The sequence below is a fragment of the Haliotis rufescens genome, unplaced genomic scaffold (genome assembly GCF_023055435.1).
Source record: "Haliotis rufescens isolate VD_foot unplaced genomic scaffold, xgHalRufe1.0.p SCAF_10, whole genome shotgun sequence".
In the NCBI taxonomy this organism is placed as follows: domain Eukaryota; kingdom Metazoa; phylum Mollusca; class Gastropoda; order Lepetellida; family Haliotidae; genus Haliotis; species Haliotis rufescens.
In genome coordinates this window covers 12735177-12755565 of record NW_025963780.1, presented here as the reverse complement: position 1 = coordinate 12755565, position 20389 = coordinate 12735177, and the positions used below count along the sequence as shown (strand labels likewise).

General features: G+C 39.0%; 1 protein-coding gene across 2 annotated transcripts in view; it reads left to right on the top strand.

Moving 5' to 3' along the window:
• Positions 1-20389, top strand: part of LOC124122155 (autophagy-related protein 9A-like) — a 279064-nt gene that overhangs the window by 106874 nt on the left and 151801 nt on the right. For both annotated transcript variants that reach the window (XM_048386919.1, XM_048386914.1), the window contains exon 9: positions 7488-7572. In XM_048386919.1, the coding sequence (XP_048242876.1) occupies positions 7488-7572 (85 nt within the window). The remainder of the gene's footprint in view (positions 1-7487; positions 7573-20389) is intronic.

The window sequence follows — 20389 nt, the reverse complement described above, 5'->3', positions numbered from 1 at the left end:
TAAGCTGACACGCCGTGATATAACTGGAATACTGTTAAAAGCGGCGTTAAACCCAACTCACTCACTCACTCACTCCTATCGGCAGATCAGGACAAATCGCAATTCAGATCAAATACACTGTGCCTTATTCAACTACTAACACACTTAGGATTCCTGGTTCACCCTCAAAAATCAGAATTAGTACCCACACAGGACATCACCTACATAGGCGCAAGATTTCTACTCAACGAGGGCTTAGTAACCCCTCCAGAGGACAGATATGCAAGAGTAAAGCACATGACAACAAGCTCACTTGATCAGCCCATCAAACCGAGACGCTGGTGGATGTCTTGCCTCAGCACGCTCACATCTATCCAAGATCTAACCTACAGAGGCAGACTACAATTACAGGAAAAAATGACGAAAGTAACCTCGTGAGAGGCTGATGGGTTAATAAAGGTGAACACTGTGATTACATGTCCGGCATATGCGCAGACTGATTGGATGTGGAATTGTGGGAAGTAATTACTGTAACATGATCCAGACGGAAAGAAACAAGTTCAGATGATAGAGGTTTAGGAAATCATGTTGATTATAACAGCAATTGGGTGACTGACCTGTAATTGGTAGATTAAATATGCACGAGTAAATACTGTTGTTGCACAAACTTAATATTAAATTACCATACAATTTATGACTATACACAAGACCAAGGAGCGTCCATTCCAATTTGGAATGAACGTTGGATTGCTTTGGAAAGATCGCTCATTCCAACATTTCCAAAGCTTGGAAGGATCGATCTTTACAGAAAATCCAAAATTGGATTGGCAACATTTCCAAACATATTTCCAACGCAGGAAATGTTTGGAATGACTTGGAATGGTTTGGAATTGTTTGGAAGTATGTTTAGAAGTAACAAGTTCAAATATGTTTTATTAGTAATTTGAACAATAAAAAGACTATGAATTATCTATTGAGTTTAAACTATACATAATAAATAATAAACTTATCTCAAACATTCACAACTTGTCTGGGGGCGGTCGGGTAGCATAGTGGTTAAAGCGTTCGCTCGTCACGCTGAAGACCCGGGTTCGAATCCCGACATGGGTACAATGTGTGAAGCCCATTTCTGGTGTCCCCCGCCGTGATATTGCTGGAATATTGCTAAAAGCGGCGTAAAAACAAACTCACTCACTCACTACTTGTCTGTCTAGCGAGAGGCTTTTACAGTCGCATTCTCCCTAAGGTGAGAGAGAGACCCGCACTTGACCCGACAAGACCATAATAGGTCTCAGGATTAAGTATTCGGCTGGATGGCAGCTGCCATTTAATTATAAAACAGACAGTCGTCTAGACGGCTCACATGTAAGTGCGCCGACATGTGCCTAAGATCATAAAATGGACAATCTTTGGTAACATCTAATTTATTGTTGTCTCACGCCAGAGCTTTGAATAATTCTGTTCATTGAACAATTGGAATTCAGGAAGTTATCAATAATTGTTTTACTTAACATAAGATAAGATAAGTTGTTACAACATAATATTATCTTGTCAGGACGTACTAAAGTCAAAACCATATATTTTAAAATCAATTTAATGACAGACTGTGATTTCCAAGTCCCGATTATCAAGTCAATGAGGTATCAGTTTCACCACATTCGCACAGACCACCTATACTTTTATATATATTTTTCATAACTATTCTCCAGTTACAGTCCTATCCTCTTATCAAATAATCTGTGAGAGTGATCATAATTAACGAAACTCATTCTCATCAAAGAATACAGAACAAATGAAGAATCAGATGCATACATATATTGCCATGCTTCATTCATCACGAAGCAGATTTACATATATTTGTAAATAGCACTTAAACTGTGATAATGAATTTTACCATTGTCCATATTAACATAATAATATATACATATATACAAAACAGGACATGCATTTAATAAATATTTACCAGGACAAACAAATCAAGCCCAAAACACGAAAAATACATATATATGGTTAGCGACCGTCATTATACAGCGAGGGGGTGGGGGGGTGGAGATTTGTCTGCTCTAACTGCCTTCACAAAAACATTTCAGCCCTTAATTACCGAGGCAGCTGTGACGTAGTAGCATTACATTCGCTGCGTTTGCAGCATATAAGATGTGTAATCTGTTGAGTAACTAAAGTTATAGTACGGCTGAAATCTTACTTGCATGGTTGTTTTAATAGAAAACTTACGGTTTAAAAACACACTTGTTCTTATATAATGTTTTTAGGTTTGGTTCATAAATACTAGAGAAGATTTTTTATACATATAAAACTGATCGAAAATACAGCTGAACAATAGAAAAATCAAAATAGGAGTTGTGAATAGTGACAAATTTTAATTACATCATTGTGTCAATAATTATTGCCTGATTCCGTCAAACAACTGTCAAACCATTTATTGCCATGTACGTACATGTACACAGGAAGTCGGCGCTGTCCGAGGTAAATAAACATCGAGGTTTTATGACGGGAGATCAGACGAACCGTGAACCAGGGGCATGCGGCGTAATTACACCTAAAGGTGATAGAACCAGGGTATTGTCTCTTGAACTGGCTAATTGACCGTACATATAATTGGTAACTATATTGGTTTTGACACCCGTGTTTCGTGCGCATCCCGGCTCATAAGCAGAATACAGACAAATGAGGCCCTGTGATCAGCGGAGCGTGAACAACATGGATGCCGCCTTTCGGCCGTACCGAACAGTCAAGCTGCGATCTCAGTACTGCTCGCCCGATTGAATCCAATTGCAAGCGGAGACAAGATTACTTCCCTTACCCAAACATGATCGTTGCTCAGAAATGTTCAAATCTATCTTCAGTAAATCATGAAATTAATGCGAGCATGACATTTATGCGAAAAATGCGATTGTCAGTCCCTCTGATTATTTTAATATGTTTCATTTCATCATGATAAAAAATTTAGTCACTTATAAGGTTACCACGTTGAAAATGGAAACGATCGTTAACAAAAACAACAAAATGTATTCTCTCATCACTCAGCCTAACAGTGATATAACTGCAAATAAACCAATCAAGTGCGCTAAAGTATTACACATGGTGGGTGGAGGACCAGGGGCACTTTGAGTTGACAGGTGTCATCAACTGGTCAAGTAACGTCACGGTTTGTATATTCACGTTGATTGGACAGTCTAGACTGGCGCCAACTAATCATGACAGCATCTTCAGAACAGAACAGAACTTTATTTCTCCCAGGTTTAGGCTCACGTGGATAACGGTGAATTTTGTTTTAGTGATAGCACGTTTTTAATTCAATCTAATATACTTTCCTTGATTGATTATATGACTGCGGTCGTAGATCCGGATGTATCTAAATATGCTCAGTAAATACACAGGATTTATTGTTATACTATTAGGATTAATAGATACAATTGAGTATTTATACCCTTGATCATAAAGTTAGTCACTACTTTTATTTTCACATGTTCGATTTGTATGATTTGGGTTATGATTAAATTGACAAAATAAGAAATCATTCAGTGTATATGTGTAATATATATTGTACCCCAATACGTAATTAAATTGTGTATAAATAAGGACACTAGGTTAATTACTGTAATTGATTATTTGATAAACATATTCACCTTTAGTTGCGTAATATGTCACAGAGGTAAAGCTAATTCATAACAACTAATTGTCCCATTTATTTGGCTTCTATCTTTTATATGAAACAAATGCTATAACATGGGGTGATAAACTTCATTGGCAATAGACGTAGCATATAATTGTCCGCATGAACAGTCTACTCTGTTCCAGATATGTTTATTCATTTGGTCAGCATTTAAATCGTTGCATTACTGGCTCAATGATTCATTTGACGAAATCTTGTTCCCTGTTTTGAATTACCGTCAGATAGTTCCAGACCAATTATACAATTTCCCACCCTATGTGTTACGCATAATTCCGAGATAATTCGAAGTTCATATTCTTGTTCGAACACTTATCAAAATTCATTTATACCTAGTACTATTATGTAAATATGTATATTAGTTCAAATTATAATAATGAGGCCCTTTATTCTTGAAACGGTCTTTGTTCTACAACAACCGTAAGTCGGTATGGGAAAACAAAATATTTGTTTAATTGTTCAAAGTTAATAGTCAATGTCATATGATTATAGACAAGGAAGATAAGAAATTAAATATAAAGAGCAGCCACTTTAAATGACAGAAATTCATTTAGTTAAATTTGCTCATGATTTGGTCTTTTCGTGTTAAATAGTGCCAAAATACTCTTAATTATTTACTTTCATGTCATTACTAATCTCACATAAGGTCAAACGTTGTACAACGTTTAACAGATATGATTATGACATGTTGTATCCAAACATATCCAAACAAATCCAAGCTTGGAAATATGACCTTGACAAATTTTGGAATGGTCATATTTCCATTTGGAATGGTCATATTTCCATTTGGAATGGTGGTATTTCCAAGTTTTGGATTGTTTGGAATGAATGATATTTTGTCCAGTGATAGCAGTCAGGGCGTCCTGGTCATTTACCTTGATGAAACCTTGGAGAATAAGAATCACACCTGGCTACTGTCAGATGGACGAAAAGCACCCATAGTATCATCTGGGAAAGGTAAGTAGATACATCATTGTTTTGCACCCGTGATCTGAGGCTTATTGATGGATGTGAGCTTGTTTTCATCTGAAACAGAAAGTACAACTCCTGGAGAAAATTTGTTTGAGTAAGAAACCAGTTAAGTACAAGACAACATGGTCACATTATCTTATGTACGCCAGTCAGGCAGTGTGAGGTTAACCCTATTGAGCTGAAAACTATAAAGGGTTCAAGGCAAGACATGCAGGAGAATGAAGTGCATATCTCCATTTTCATCTGGATTTCAGGGGGCAGGTGACCATTTCCTTGATTTTGCTGACATCAAGTTTGATCCTAATGAAAGACAAGAGGATTTGTATCAAAGACTTATTGCCTTTGTTGAGGACAATTACTCCGTCATGAGAGTGGTATCAACCACCTTGGCACTGCACCAGATGAAGACGAGGCACTGTCATTAGAAAACTTCATGGTGCTTATCTGGTTGAACTGCCCAATCGGGTAAACAGCGCTACAAAACAGATATCCACTCACGAGCAGTTGTTTCACTGAAACCTGAAATCTCACAGGCACTGGACTCGCTACTGGATCAAATCCGCACTGCAGAGGATGCGTCCTCTTGATGGTCCTCCTGCTGTTATCCATACTGACCCTGCTCTGGGTTTTATCAGTCTTGAGAAGAATAAGCTACTTCAACAGCACAGATTGGCATTGTCAGTCAAACAGCTTATCATGGATCGACATGCTAGTCGTACAGCAAATTCTGTTCACAAGGCTCCTCAAGACCACTGCTTTGTTACTGACAAAATTGAGATTGGTGACTAAGTGTAGCTGCACAATGATTACAACAAAACATGCACAAGAAACTGTAATCTGGTAGTTGCCAAGAATGGTTATGGTACAACATTCGCAAGTTTGTTGGGTTCCAACTACGTAACAATTTACGTTAAACTCTCCGAATGTTACAAGGTGCCCTTTTACACCAAAACATCTCAAGATGAAGTTGCCAGGGAAGATACAACGGACAGAGATGATCAACCTGTCCAACTTGCTCAACAACCTTGTGCACCACAGACTGCTTTTGACATCTTAAGTCAAGATATCAAGAGCTTGACATTATTCCCCAACCTGACACCAGCCTTATTTCAGATCAGCCTGACTCTAGCACTCCAACACAGCCAGATCTAAGCTGACCTACAAATCCCTCTCGTCAATATATATGGCCACATCAATTCGACGACTATGTTCTGGACCTTTGAGTGTTTGTGTTTAACCAATCATTTGTGAGGGGAAGAATAATCCCTGTAGGACAGGGGTCAGTCAACCAACTTTTTTCAGTGCATGTCTATTAAATATATATCTTGACAGTTTCATTCCCTTCACATCATTTTCTGCTGTGTTCTTTCTATGAGCGTCAAGCTTTCAACTCAAACAGGAAAAAAAAGAGACTGTCACGCCAACGCAAGATTGCTTCACAGGTTATTAGAACTGGGAATTATCTCCCATACTCGACTCTCCTTGCTCTCAGGTCTCATTTCGCCTGTTGAATCATAATTAATACAACTGATCCATTAACATCAACTGGCGCCAACCTTCCCATACACTTTTCATTTCATAGCTTTTAACTATTCAATCATTTTCCCAAGCAAATATAATGCAGAACATATCTTAATTGCAACCTTCTTCAACGCATATCTGAAAATTAAAGTACTATAACATCAATATTTTGAGACCCCCCAACTCAGGTTGTGAGGTCATTAGCTCGGGACAGGTGTAAGGTTATAGGCTGTTTCATACATGCATGAAAATACATGAATATTTCCTAAGTTTATCATCATTTTACCTAAATGCAGTATTTGATAAATACTATTTTCATATACGTAGCCCTAGGGTGATTTGTATGCACATGTCTTAATGAAGCCAGAAAAGCATTTTTCAAACATTTCCGACAGTGATTTAGTTCATTTATTCTTGCAGACTTAGAAACATTGTGGAAAGTACATATTTGTTAATAATTTTTGTTCTAATTATTTTTCCCGAAAATATTTGAATATCAATCTTGACAGCAATGTTTTTAAGTGGATGTCGTTGTAAACAGTTTTAACTGTTGACTACATGTCTAGGTAAGCACTGTCTTAATTTTTTTGTTGTACTTACATTCTTTAGGACTATGACTATATTTATGATTTGTACGATCAGATGAATGATCATATGGAAGTAAACTTTGTGTGGAACAAACTGATTTTGAGAGTTACTCTAATCTGAGCAGCTTGTTGGGCCAAGTAGTCATAGTCACTCAGATAAAAGATTTTCAATATTTCTTTGAACCACAAGTGAGGGTTCAGGCAGAATAACGTTGTACCTATTGCTCATGCAGGCAACCACTGGCCTGACTGACATGAGCTTGATTGTGTGAAAACCCTTGTGATATAGCAGATGGGGGGCACACAACTGTTTTGACTCACATTTGAGCAGCCAATAGTTGGCAGAAACAGCTAGTTTTTCACAATCTCACCTGGGTGGTAGGGTAGCCTAGTGGTTGGTTAAAGCGTTCGCTCATCACGCCAAAGACCCGGGTTTGATTCCCGACATGGGTATAATGTGTGAAGTCCATTTCTGGTGTTTCCCGACGTGATATTGCTGGAATATTGCTAAAAAAGCAGCGTAAAACCATACTCACTCACTCACAATCTCACAATTCAAAATGCCTGTTCCTGTGGTTTTCATGTATCCTGGTTGTCAAGTTTGATCCTATGGTCTGTGTTGGTGAAGTGTGATATGCAATGAAATAGGTGATTGTAAAGTATTTAAAGTGGAAATGATTATGGAACATATCTCTGAAAATAATGTTTGGTTTTAATAATCCCTTTTCATTTTTTAGGGGGTCCATGGTCACCATTTGCCAACAACTGGCACCTACGAGATGACTTCAAGCAAAGTCACAAGAGACAAATACTAGCAGACAGGTAGTATTTACAAATGCAGCTAGTAGCTAGTCTTAGTTTATATTACCGGTTATCGCCGTCTGTAAAGCGACCGCACATATGAGGCGACCCCCCCTGTACAAGCCTTCAAAATCGATGTTAATTTATATACCCTGTCTATAAAGCGAAATGGAATGAAGCACGTCACCAGCGCATACACAACCCCTACATTTGCAATAAAAACGTGTTTATCTTCCATAGAAAACAATTACATTGTCTACTTTCAGCAAAGTCAAGGAAACGAACAGATCATAGCAATTAAACTTGGTCAATACAAATTTGAAATTTGAGATAAAACATCACTAGACATGATGATTTACCGATTAAATTGTATTTCCTGTTCTGAGAGGCATAAGATCAATGGCTCTACAACTCATCTTGAGACTTTTGTCAGGGCTATCAAGAAGCCAGACTGACCAGACTGCCAATCTCAATTAGAGAATTTACAGACTTGTGTATCAAGCTGAACCAAGGTGTGTTGAGTAGTCAACTCTTATGTTGAAGGTGGTTTGCATTTCATGCTAGGAACCTTTTAATATTGTAACATTTGTGCAAAATGATTTTAATAATCATATCTCCGATATCTTAATTTTAATTGAGTAAAATTCCGGGGGTTTTTTATCGGCAAATATATGCGCGATGGTAAATTGTAAACCATTTCAGTAAATATATTATCTAAACGTTAAACAGAAAAATAACTTAATTTTCGAGGTCATCATGTCAGTTGCAGAAATACGAATATTCGTGTTAATCGGACGTGTGATGTTATAAAATTTGCAGGAAACAATTAATGACTTATAAATATTCACTAATCCTAATTTCAAGCGTTTTGGCTGAATATTTACAATATACAAAAATAAACAACCCGTGTCATGATGCTAGCAGACGTCCTAAAATCAAACATGGCGCGCTTCGCCCGACCTCCGCATAACTTATTGCTATTTTAATATCAACAAAGTTGACATTGCCTTTATAAATATAACTTGGCGAAAGTTGACGATCTTCTCAATCGAAGAATGTTTTATTCGTCATATTCCGATTAATATGACGAGAGAAAAACAAAAATAAAGATCGGGAATTCTGACAGCACTATTTCAATAAGTGCAAAGGTCACTGGATGTGATGTCACAGACAGGGGTAGTCTGCTGATAATCTTTCGTATCAAAACATTCTGTAAATTTTGAAATAGTTCGCCTATCACATACAGCAAAAACATAAGTCGATACACAGTTTCAGTTATCACCACTAACATGAAATAAAAATGTGACTTTGACGATATGATTCGCGTATATTAGTTAATCCGTTTGACCTTGCATGCTCCCGTGACCCGGAAACGGTAGACGATAAATCAACATGCCCACACGCAAGTTTCTCGGTATCTTTTATTTGAACTTCTGTTGATATTCAAGAATCACCATTCAATGTTACGGTGAATATAAATGGGACATGATTAATATTTCTGCAATGTACACACTGATAAGTTTCACTACAACAAGTGTATCCCACGTAATACGTCTATGGATATCGTCGATCAGCAAGATCACCCTCTACAACAGGTGCGCGAAAATGGGCTTGACAAAACGTGTTTCAAAATAACATCCCCGCGTTGCTGAATATGATAGGGTATAAATAAGCAATAAAAAGCTACATACATATATTCGGTGTAAGTTCCACATGACATTTGGGATAGTTTTCCTTTCGGGAATACATTTATAGATTCTAGCATGATTTTAGAACAGTTTCACGAAGGATTTCTAAATTTATTCCAAAAATATGAAGACCACCATGATTGCGTAGTGATTATAGATTTGTAATTGTTTAATTATTTACTGCTGTTTACAGGTTTTAAATTTTAAGTTATATTTAGTAGTTATATTTTTCCACAATGATTGTGTGTGTGGACAGTAAATATTGGTCTTTGCATCAGCACAGTGTAACTGATCAAACTTCAATTATTATCTTTAGTTTAAACACATTTTTTCAACAATTATTATCTTTCACTCTGAAAATCAACTATGTGAATAAGTAACTCTCTGATGTCATCATTTTAATTTTAGTATTCCATGAATAATGAATAAATCAGATCCTTAACATATACATACTAAACTCATATGGACATTAATCTTGTGCATTATGTGGTTTGTTTCCAAATAAAACAATTCTGAAATATGATTTAATAGGAATGTGATACATTAATTACAGTAACAGTACTTGTAACAGTACATGACGTTTTTGTTTGTTTAATCACAAGAACCATGGTGGCACATAAGCTGGTAAGTTAGCCATATGTTTCTTAGAAAGTGCTATCTCAGTCTTCTGGTTGGAATGAAAAGAAACATGCCTGTGTACATGTTTACCCTTGCCAGATGTATTTTTTTCCAGTCAGCCAATCCATTACTTTTGTTCACCTTATGTGGTCTATTTTATACATACAGGTACTGCTTCCAACCTGTTTTTCCTTTGTATGCAATCACAGTATCACAACTTCCTCAGCTGTATAAAAGCCCCCCTGTCATCATGAAGAAAGAATTATAAAGATATCTGTCTTTCCTTGAATACTCTTTGTCTAAGTGCCAGAAATGTCAGTGTCATAAAAAAGATTAAAAAAAGATTTTCATAAGGACTTTTCTTAGATAGACCTAAGTCAAACCATGTGACAAGTAGAATTATAACTTTATAAGCCCTCATTTCTGAGGTGTCCATATTTTTCACATTTTTATATATTTTTAGGACAAAGCGTGATCCACGTAGATCTGCCTGTTTTGTTATGTAAAACAAATTTTTGTCTTAAAGTGAGAAAAGGAATCATTCAGACGAATTTTTTTTATCCCATTGATTCACGAAAACCAGTTGAAATGTACAGTTGTGACTTTTGTACCCAAAATTTCTAGTGATTTGGTACCCTAATGGGTATGTGATTTTGTAGATCTACCTAGAATTATTTCAAAGATATACATTAATTTTGGTGTCTTAAACTTAACATAATATCACTTTCCTATCAAAGCAATACATTCTAACTTAGGTTTAACCAACTTAACTGGCCTTTTCTTCAGTGACAAGACGTCAATTTCTCTCAAAACTAAACGATCAATTTCAAGGATCACAGTCATAATCATATTATGAACTTGATGAAATATTGTATTATGTGTTCTGTTAATCTACATGAAAACATAAATATAATTATAGATCTATTGTCTTATTTTCTTAGGTACAAATTCACACAGTATTTTGGGTACAATTTAATTTGTTTTGGGTACAAAATCACATATAGGAGCCTAGAATCTATATATATTTACACTACCTCGTCGTGTACCAAAATTTAAACGGTTCAGAGGACAGGAGGTTCTCAGAAAGTTTTCAACAACATCTCTAATATTTTAAATTGTTCTTTTTTGTAATGTTAGACCAATAACAATATTATGTTGTTATTATTATGGCATATCAATACGTTATATCGCTCACCGTTGCATTCGTTTTCAGAAAATATTTTAAAATTATAATCATCGAGCGTGAAATCCATTACGGTTTCGGATTTAGACTTACACATTTGATGGCGACAATCACGAAGAAATATGAAACAAATAGGAGTGAAGACTGCTCTCCAGATCAATAAATAGTAAATAGTTGACGTATTTTCTTTTGAATTTGAATCTATTTCGGAATTTCTTTATGATAGCTTACCAGCTTTTGCATATTTTGCTTCCATGTGTCACATGCGGTATTTTTCCGGTTTCAGAAATGATACCTAAAATTGCAAGTATTTTGATTATTTCTCGTAAACTGCATTCTGCTATTGAATGGTTTACCTAGAATGTTTATCAGTTCAGATTTTGCGTATCATCCAATATTTGTCATTTTTCGCAGTGTTTGTTGACTTTGTTCAACTCAACAAATCGCGAGTTAGGCCACGCCCAAACGTATCACTGACATTTGTCGGCTTGTCAATGTGTCCGAAAGTTTATCAAACGAAATCATTTGCAAACTCTTTAAAAAAAATAATTTTTTTACAAAGATTTATACATACGTGTCAATAATTCTAGAAAATTAAGTTAGATGTAACAAAATGATTGTAATTGTCTAACGGAATAACTATGCATGTGGAGTTGTTTGTTTACCGCCGTTGCCATGATCATACAAGTTCCATCCAATCGATGATGTTACGATTCAGATTGTTTTTGTTTACAATTAGTTACACCGAAAGTTGCTAATTTTTAGAAATTAAGGAATATGAGTGTTTTCCTTTCGTCAGCAAACAAAAATTTATGATCGAATAGGAAAAATGATGAAATTATGAAGAAAATATCGGACTGCATGCCGCTCAACGTGAAGTGCCAAAAGTCAACAATGGCCGTTTCTGGTAGTTGTGTGCCGAGAAGTTTGCCCGAAACTTTTTTAACTCGCGATATTTTCTTTTTGAGGTAAATAAATGACTGAAAGTTTTGATATTGAGCAAGCTGAGCATTTATGCATGTCATACGTAATTTAAATGTTACGCAAAGCCTTCTTGGTAAATAGATATGGCGAGTTTTATTTTGGGGTGTCGTTATGCTATTCGCCTGTCGAATGGGTTCGACATTAGATGCACGGGAAGTGACACCTCTGTCGAATGGGTTCGACGTTAGCGTGCAGAGCTTTAAGGCATAAAAGACTGACCCATTTCAGAATGGTGTTATTTTCCCCTCACACAGACTGTATGAGACCCCGTTGTGCTGCCCAGTTTCCCCAATTTAAGCCAAAACAATAAAAAAAATTACGTATCCTGCATTAATCCTAAATGCATTTACTGCCTTCTTTTGAGAGAAAATGAAGCTGCAGGGGTCCAGATAAGAAAGAAAGTTGTTTCACTGAAGTGTGAGGCTGGACCCAGCAGATGAGACCATGTGACTCCGATATGATGACGTCACGTAAATACCATATTTCTGCTTGTCACCAAACAGACATGCTGCTCTAATTAATTGTCCATTCTTGGATTAAGGTGTTGTGTTGTTTATTGCCTTTTTTGCGTAAATTCGACCTCCCCTGTTATGGGTGGAGGCCTTAGTATGTATATTTGTGATTTAAATGTCTAATTGGTTCGTGAAATGTGACTTTGTCAACCTTTCTTCATTCACGTATGCACTGTTGTTTCAATCTGCCATCTTGAATTTGCTTACATGTCTCATGTTTTCGTGGCATATGATTTGTCTTTCATTTTGGCATGGTATTGTTGCTTGCTAAGTACATTTAGTCTATAAAAACCTCTTAAGAGTGTCATACACTTTTATAATTGTCCTCATGTTATCCCATTTATTCTGAATTGAGTGTTAAATCATTGTGTATAAATCAGCCCTCCATGTCAGATTGGGCTTACCAAGTTCTTCAGGGATCTTTGATATTCCCATCCCTCATGCGTGTCACCAGGCGCCTAGTGTATCCAGAGCCTCTACGGCAGTCACTACTATCCTCGCTGTGAGGAAAGCACCTTTGCAGACAGCTGCAGCATTACCTGCGCTTGAGTCGCCAGTGATTACTACTCAGCCTTCCTCGTCGGGTTGGGCTTTACCTGGATCTTCGGGGATGTCTGACATTCCCCTCCCTCCTGCACGTACCTAGGCACCTAGTGCTCCTGGCATATTCAGACCGTCTATGCTGGTCATGACTACTTTCACTATGCTGACAGCACATTGCAGACAGCTGCAGCCGCGCCTGTGCTTCCCCTCTAGGCGCCTTCGGGCACTGCAGTGATACTTGCGCCTCCAGACTCTGGGGGCTACGAGTGACTCAGCAATACCTGCTCTTCCGGGCTTCCCTGCAATGCCTGTGCTGACCGTCCCTCAGGGTCAGTTGTTTACTGCCCCTCCGCCAGCACCTGCCATGTACCCTAAAGGCACGGCACCATACATGGACTCTTCCTGGGTGCATTGCTTCATGCAGTCCATGTTTAAGCAGACCTTTGAGCCTTAAAGCCCCGCCCTGACTATAAATAGCCCGCAAGGTGGCGGTGTTTCAGTTTCGGAAGTGTATTGTGTTGTATATTTTTACGGCAGAACAGCAGCAGAACTACAGTTTAGGTTAATGTAACAGTAACGATACATAAATACCAAATTGACAACAAGATTCTTTCAGTTCAATACGAATATTACAGATATTTGTTTAGTTTTGGTCATTTGCATTCAACAGTTAGAGTCTAGCCCATACTACACAATAATCAGATTATATTTATAAAACTTAAATTACTACACAGATTTTTCAACATGTGTTTAGAAAGGGGCCTAATTTGAAGCATCAGAAGTTGCGCCAATATTTCTTATGACTACATAATATGAATATGTCACTTGTATCTACATAACATTGCACACAAGCAACTGATAGGCTAAATATGTAACGAAACATACTAGATGTTTTGACCTACATTAGGCTTATCTAGATAATATTGTACTTATGATAAACGAAAACTCCAATACACACATAATTCCTGCAAATCCTTAACCACTATTACATCATATTCATAGCCATATATCCTGTATTTTGGCTGCAGACACACTATTACTAAATCTTCAGATTTTCAACAGAAGTCCTCTTCACTGTCAGCTACACACAACTAGTTGTTCCCCTAATAGCACATGTAGCTCTTCTGTGGAAGAAGGCAGGAAAAACGTCATTTCTTTCCTGTGTGTGTTAGAATCAACACCTGTCATCTAGCACCTGGTATAAGGTAGTGACACTGTTTTATCAATTTCTTCAGAAATATTATTATGATCTGGCTGGATTACGTGAGTATACTAGGGTTCGTTTTTGTGTATTTCTCGTTATGGCGTCCTCCTTTTCCCCCTGCTGACATGCCAAAAGTGTGGCCAGTTCATGATAACTGGAGATCCACATAACTTCTGTTAGAAGTGTAGGTAGACTTCATGTTTGGCAGAGGCGAGATGTGACTTGTGTTCTCCCCTGTCCAAGTCCTTCACCATGAAGTTAGACGCCTCCATACTCAAGGCCAAGTGCAGGGAGGCCGCGAAGAAGAAGGCCCACTCGATCTTATCGGACCTTGCAGAGACGATCTCTACGCCTTCGACTCCCCAATCATCTTCATGTTTTGAAATTAGCATGTTGGAGAGACTTTTCGCCCAACAACAGGACTCCATCATAGACATGATTAATTCCCGTCTGGCGGCCATCAGTTCAGAGGTAGACCAGCTGAAGAAGTGATTGCCACAGACAACACGACAGTGGTGGCCTACATTCAGAAGTAAGGGGGAACCAAGTCCAGTTTGTTGATGACTGAAACTACTCAGCTATTTGCCTTGGCCAACTCATTCAGCTGCCAGATGGAAGTGAGACATATTCCAGGCAAACTAAACGTACTAGCGGACAGACTATCTAGGAGAGGGAGGATCGTAACCCACAGAGTGGACTCTTCACCCAGACGTTTTTTACCTGGATAACCTTTGTTTGGGACACCCCGCATCCCGACCTCTTTGCAACCAGTCTCAACCATCAACTTCCGGTCTCGTCAGCCCGGTCCCAGATCTGAGAGCTCTCCAGATAGATGCACTATCCATGGTTTGGACAGGAATGTTTGCCTTTGCGTTCCCTCCATGTTCTCTCCTAGACAGGGGCGGTCGGGTAGCCTAGTGGTGAAAGCGTTCGCTCGTCACGCCGAAGACCCGTGATCGAATCCCGACATGGGTACAATGTGTGAAGCCCATTTCTGGTGTCCCCCGCCGTGATATTGCTGGAAATTGCTAAAAGCGGCGTAAAACCAAACTCACTCACTCACTCACTCTCCTAGACAAGGTCATACAGAAGTTGCAAGTGACAGATTGTACAGTCATCCTCATTTCTCCAACTTGGCCAAGCAGGACATGGTATCCCAGACTACTATCGCTTCTGATGGACGAGCCACTCACTCTTCCACTTTGCAAAGATCTCCTGTGTCAGCCCAGGTCGAGCCTATTTTACTCCAATCTTCCAAGCCTCCATCTCACCACCTGGAAAGTATCTCTCAGAGAATACAGGCCTCTGGGTTCTCTCAAGCTGCCTCTACTGCTGTCTCAAGATCTTGGAGATCGTCATCAACCCAACTTTATGACAACAAAGTCATCTAGTAGAGACACAGATGTGGTCTAAACTAATGTCACAGTGGACATTCCCATGGTTGTGAATTTCCTCTTACACCTACGACAAGATAATAACTTCCGTCATGGGACCATTGAAGGATATAGATCCGCCCTCCATTCCGTTCTCCATTCTGTTAACAGACTCATGTCATCATTCAGCCTAGAGGATATTCGCATTCCCCGGATCTTCCCAAAATGGAATTTATCAGTCATCCTGTCTGACTTACTAGCCGCTCCATACGAACCTCTAGGAAATGCTACCCTTGTACAAAAAACCCATAAAGCAGCATTTTTACTAGCTATGGCTACCGCAGCTAGAGTTTCTGAACTCAACGCTCTCGACTATTCCAGTCTCACTAACACTTCCAACTGGACCTCCATCACCTTGCGGTCTCTACCGGACTTTATAGCCAAGAATCAGTCCACGGCTACTGGTCAATTGGGTCATAGACATTATACTATTCCTGCCTTAAATAAAAAATTAGCACCTACACTAGATTATCCCGATCGCCTCCGTTGTCCTATACGAGCTCTCAAGTTCTATCTTACAGCCACTGATCCACATCGCCGATGTCGAAGACGTCTATTTATCTCGTGTTAGACCCACTTGGATAAAGATATCACTAAAGCTACAGTTGCAGGATTGCTTAAGACGACCAGAGCAACGAATTATCGGCAAGCACAAGATCCTCCTCCCACTATGGATTCTAGCTCTGCCCACGAAATACGCACTTTGGCAACAAGTCTGGCGTCCGGGTCATCTGTATCCATCGACCAATCCTAGCAGGATGCCAGTGGGATCGAACAATATTTACACAAGTTTTTACTTGTGAGATATCAATCCAGACTTGACAGGGATTCATTTGTTGGTATCTATTTTTGCGGACCAGACGATTGTACGGCCCTAGTTTTTCCTCCTTTCTATGAGAAAAAAGAGGAGGGAGTGAGGATCTGACAGCAGCAGCTACAGAAGGTGAGTACACCTTTTACCTTGACTTACTAGTATGGTACGTAAGGAATTCAAGGACTACCTGTATCAGAACAGCTGATAAACAGATCTACTGGAAGTGACGTCGCAATCGGAAGGAATATAGACTGGAAGTGATGTCATGACCGGAAGTGATGTCATATATCACGTCAGAGGTTCTATAAATGACATCAAAACCAGTCAAAAGAGAAACTGGCATCATTAGAACCGGAAGTGACGTCATAACCGGAAGTTGATTAAACTGGGGTTGACGTCACTCTCAGAGACAAATGATGAGTTAGAATAGAACTAAAGACATCATTTCATAATTATCAGCAAATAATAAGGTACTTCAAGTGAAGGTATTGCATATTGACTGATATAATCATAATACCCGATTTCAAGTCCTCTTAGAGAGATTCTAGAGTAATTACCTTTTGAATGGTTGAATCCGGTAGTATACAGGACTCATACAACTGTATTGGATTGCTGTCAAATACACATTGAGTTAAGAGAGGCAGATCCCGCCTTATGCAGCTGGTATATTCTGGCTATGATGTAATAGAGGTTAAGGATTAGCAGGAATTATCAAACAATGGTTATCATTTTTAATAATTCTAAGAATACTACCTCTATTTACATCAGGAAGTACTCTCACCCACCTCCCCAATTCATCTGCCTCCAGTGGAGATGTTTTGGAAAGAAGTGACGTTTTTCCTGCCTTTTTGCGCAGAAGTGCTGAAGAGCTACATGTGCTGTTAGGGGAAGAACTAGTTGTGTGTAGTTGACTGTGAAGAGGATTTCTGTGGATTATCTGAAGATTTAGTAATAGTCTGTCTGCAGCCAAAAATACAGGATTTATGGCTATGATGTAATAGAGGTAGTATTCTTAGAATTATTGACAATGGTAACTGTTGTTTGATATTCCAAGACAACTTAAATTATGGATTTCCTTTTCTTTCACAGAATTTTCACACAAAACTTAGATCCACACTTGTCCCATGTATTTTTTGTTCGGGGATTTGGATACACATCGCGCACAAGTTTTAATATACAATCTGGGATCCCTTTCCTGTTTTGTCCACACCAATTCTTTATCTGCTGCAACGTTTAATATCTGTTTCTTCAAGTACGAGTATCTACAATCTCTCCAAATTCTTTGTTTATTAAGCTCAGTCCAGAAGTTATGGCAACACTATTTTCGGATCAATGAATTTCTGCAACATGGTGACCTCACCATTCCCTTACTGCGATTGCCTGTGCTGTGCCACGCATAGATGACAAAAGAGGTGTGAACATACATATTCGGATTCATCTGGTTCCACAATGAAATATCACTGTGACACTGATTCACTTATCCCCAGAATCGGCACAGAATTTTTCCAAGTTTCTGTTGCACTTGCAAGGGCGGGAAGAGAGGCGCCATCTTGTCGATTCGAGTTGATGATCAGAATGATGTCATCTCGAATTTGAACTTTCTCCCCAATAAAGTCACCAATGTCATTATCGAAATGACCAAAGGCTCCCTGATCATCTTGAACAACTCTCTGTCAAATTAAGCATCACATGAAAATGTTTTGTTGCTCATATTGAAGACAAGCTAACCTTGATGCACTCATGGGGCCAGGTTGCTAGGAGATTGCGATTGCATGGTCAGAAAGGGGGAAAACAAAAGGTTTTAGAAAGTAATAAAGGAAATCTGCAGTGCAATCCAAAAATACCATGTACAGGTTGTTTTTTAATAATGGTTATTGGTATTCATGAAAACGTTTCTTTTCTAAAAATTCAAATTAATTTATTATTCATCTTAAGGTCGTAACCCTGATCACATGGGTATTTTGAAGGAATTTTGTGATGACGCCGTGAATGAGGCTGTGTTTATTACATTGTTGAAATCAACTGACCAGAAAGATTGTCGAGGCCTTGACATTATGACATGCTCGTTGTGGATGGATAAAAAATGCATCTGAGAGGAACAATGTTGCCTTGAGCATGGAGTTATGCCCCTTGTTATGTCAAGACGTGTGTTGATGTGCTCCGTCAAAAAATCACCTTAAGGTCGTATCATGACCGAAATTGACAGACTTGAAGCTGAAATAAGTGATTGACATAATACCACAGACCGAAGCAAGATAAGAAATTGTGTTGATCGATCTCTATAGAGCAAGAATTGGACTTTTCACTCAACCAAAAGGCACCCGGTAAGTAAGCAGAAGTCAAAGATACCATTTTGAAGGAAATCCAATGCGTCAAAGATGACCAATCGTCAGAGTGACAATCACAATCAGAGCATATTGTACGAGGACGGCAAGATAGAAAATGTGGAAGAGAAACTAGCACAGTTCGACGGCGAGATCGACAAGCTAGAGGCATTTAGCAGGCGTGACAACATTATCCTCTATAACATGACAGAGGAAACAGGGGAGACGCACACTGATTGCAAGGTCAAGTTACTAGACATCTTGAACAGCAATATTCAGACCAAGACATGGGTTAGTGATGACAACCTGCACATCGACTCGGCGCCTAACATGAGGATAGCTCTAAACCATGACCGCTGATTGCTAAATTACAGCTATCTGATGACAAAATCGTAGTTTTGAAAGCTCGAACAACACTCAAGAATATCGGTTATGGAGTCTCAAGTGACTTAACTATCCGCCAACGTGAACAACTTAAAGCCGTGAAAGATAGAGGACTGATTGGATATTTCAAGAATGGTAAGCTGTTAACTAAACCACATAATGATGAACATAATCATGACACACGAAAATCAGAGAGCTCAAAACGACAATTGAGGAGTACCTCAGAGCGTGGTGGCTACCATGTATGTCAGCGCCTAGGTCATCCCAACACTGAACTCTTCCGCATTTGCCAGAACTACCCGATCTCAACTTATGTTTCTCTGATCCAAGACTCACAGGCTAATTTCGTACATTTTTCCCCCACCCGTATTTCTTCCCAAGGTGATACAGGGTAACTGAGAGCCAATCTCTGAATTTGATTGCACCTTGGTGGCCGGCTGGAGGCTGGTTTGTAGACCTCATGAAATCTTGCAGGAAGCGATCAACAAGCTCTACCCGGATGACCCAACCTACTTATCCATCCGCACATCAAGTTACCACACCCAACGCCAAGCAGGTGTCATCTGCACACCTGATTCATCTATAGAGAGCTCTAGGTGCATAGGGCAGCTAAGGCCATTACTATGGCACAGAGACTTACGACCCAAAACCTTTACAGTGATAAGTGGCGATCCCGTGTGACCTTTCGTAAAGGAAAGGATCTGGACCCCACCACTGTCTTGCCTCAATTCTTGGCTGAATGCCTCCTTTATCTTTGTACCAAACGACACCTGAAAAGCAGCACCATTACTACCTATGTCATGGTACTCAATTCGGTGTTGGCAGATCGGAATATGACCAAGATCCTTGAACTACTTGCGCTATTACGCTCATTTCCTCCTTGAAGATCAGGCACAATTTTGCCCTCCTGCATGGGATTTGAATGCTGTACTTTGGTGGTTGCGTGCTCCCCCGTTTTCGAGCACCACGGAAGTGACAGATGTAAACTCGTTATTCACTCACAGGGCATAATCATCTCTTCCTCGTCTTCGGCTCCCACGATCAATGATAAAGGTGGGATGGAGAAAGGCGGGGGTATTCTGGTAATTGATTCTTTTCAATGAAATCCCAGCACAGCCCGGGGTTAACAGCTCTGTGCGTACCACTCTCAA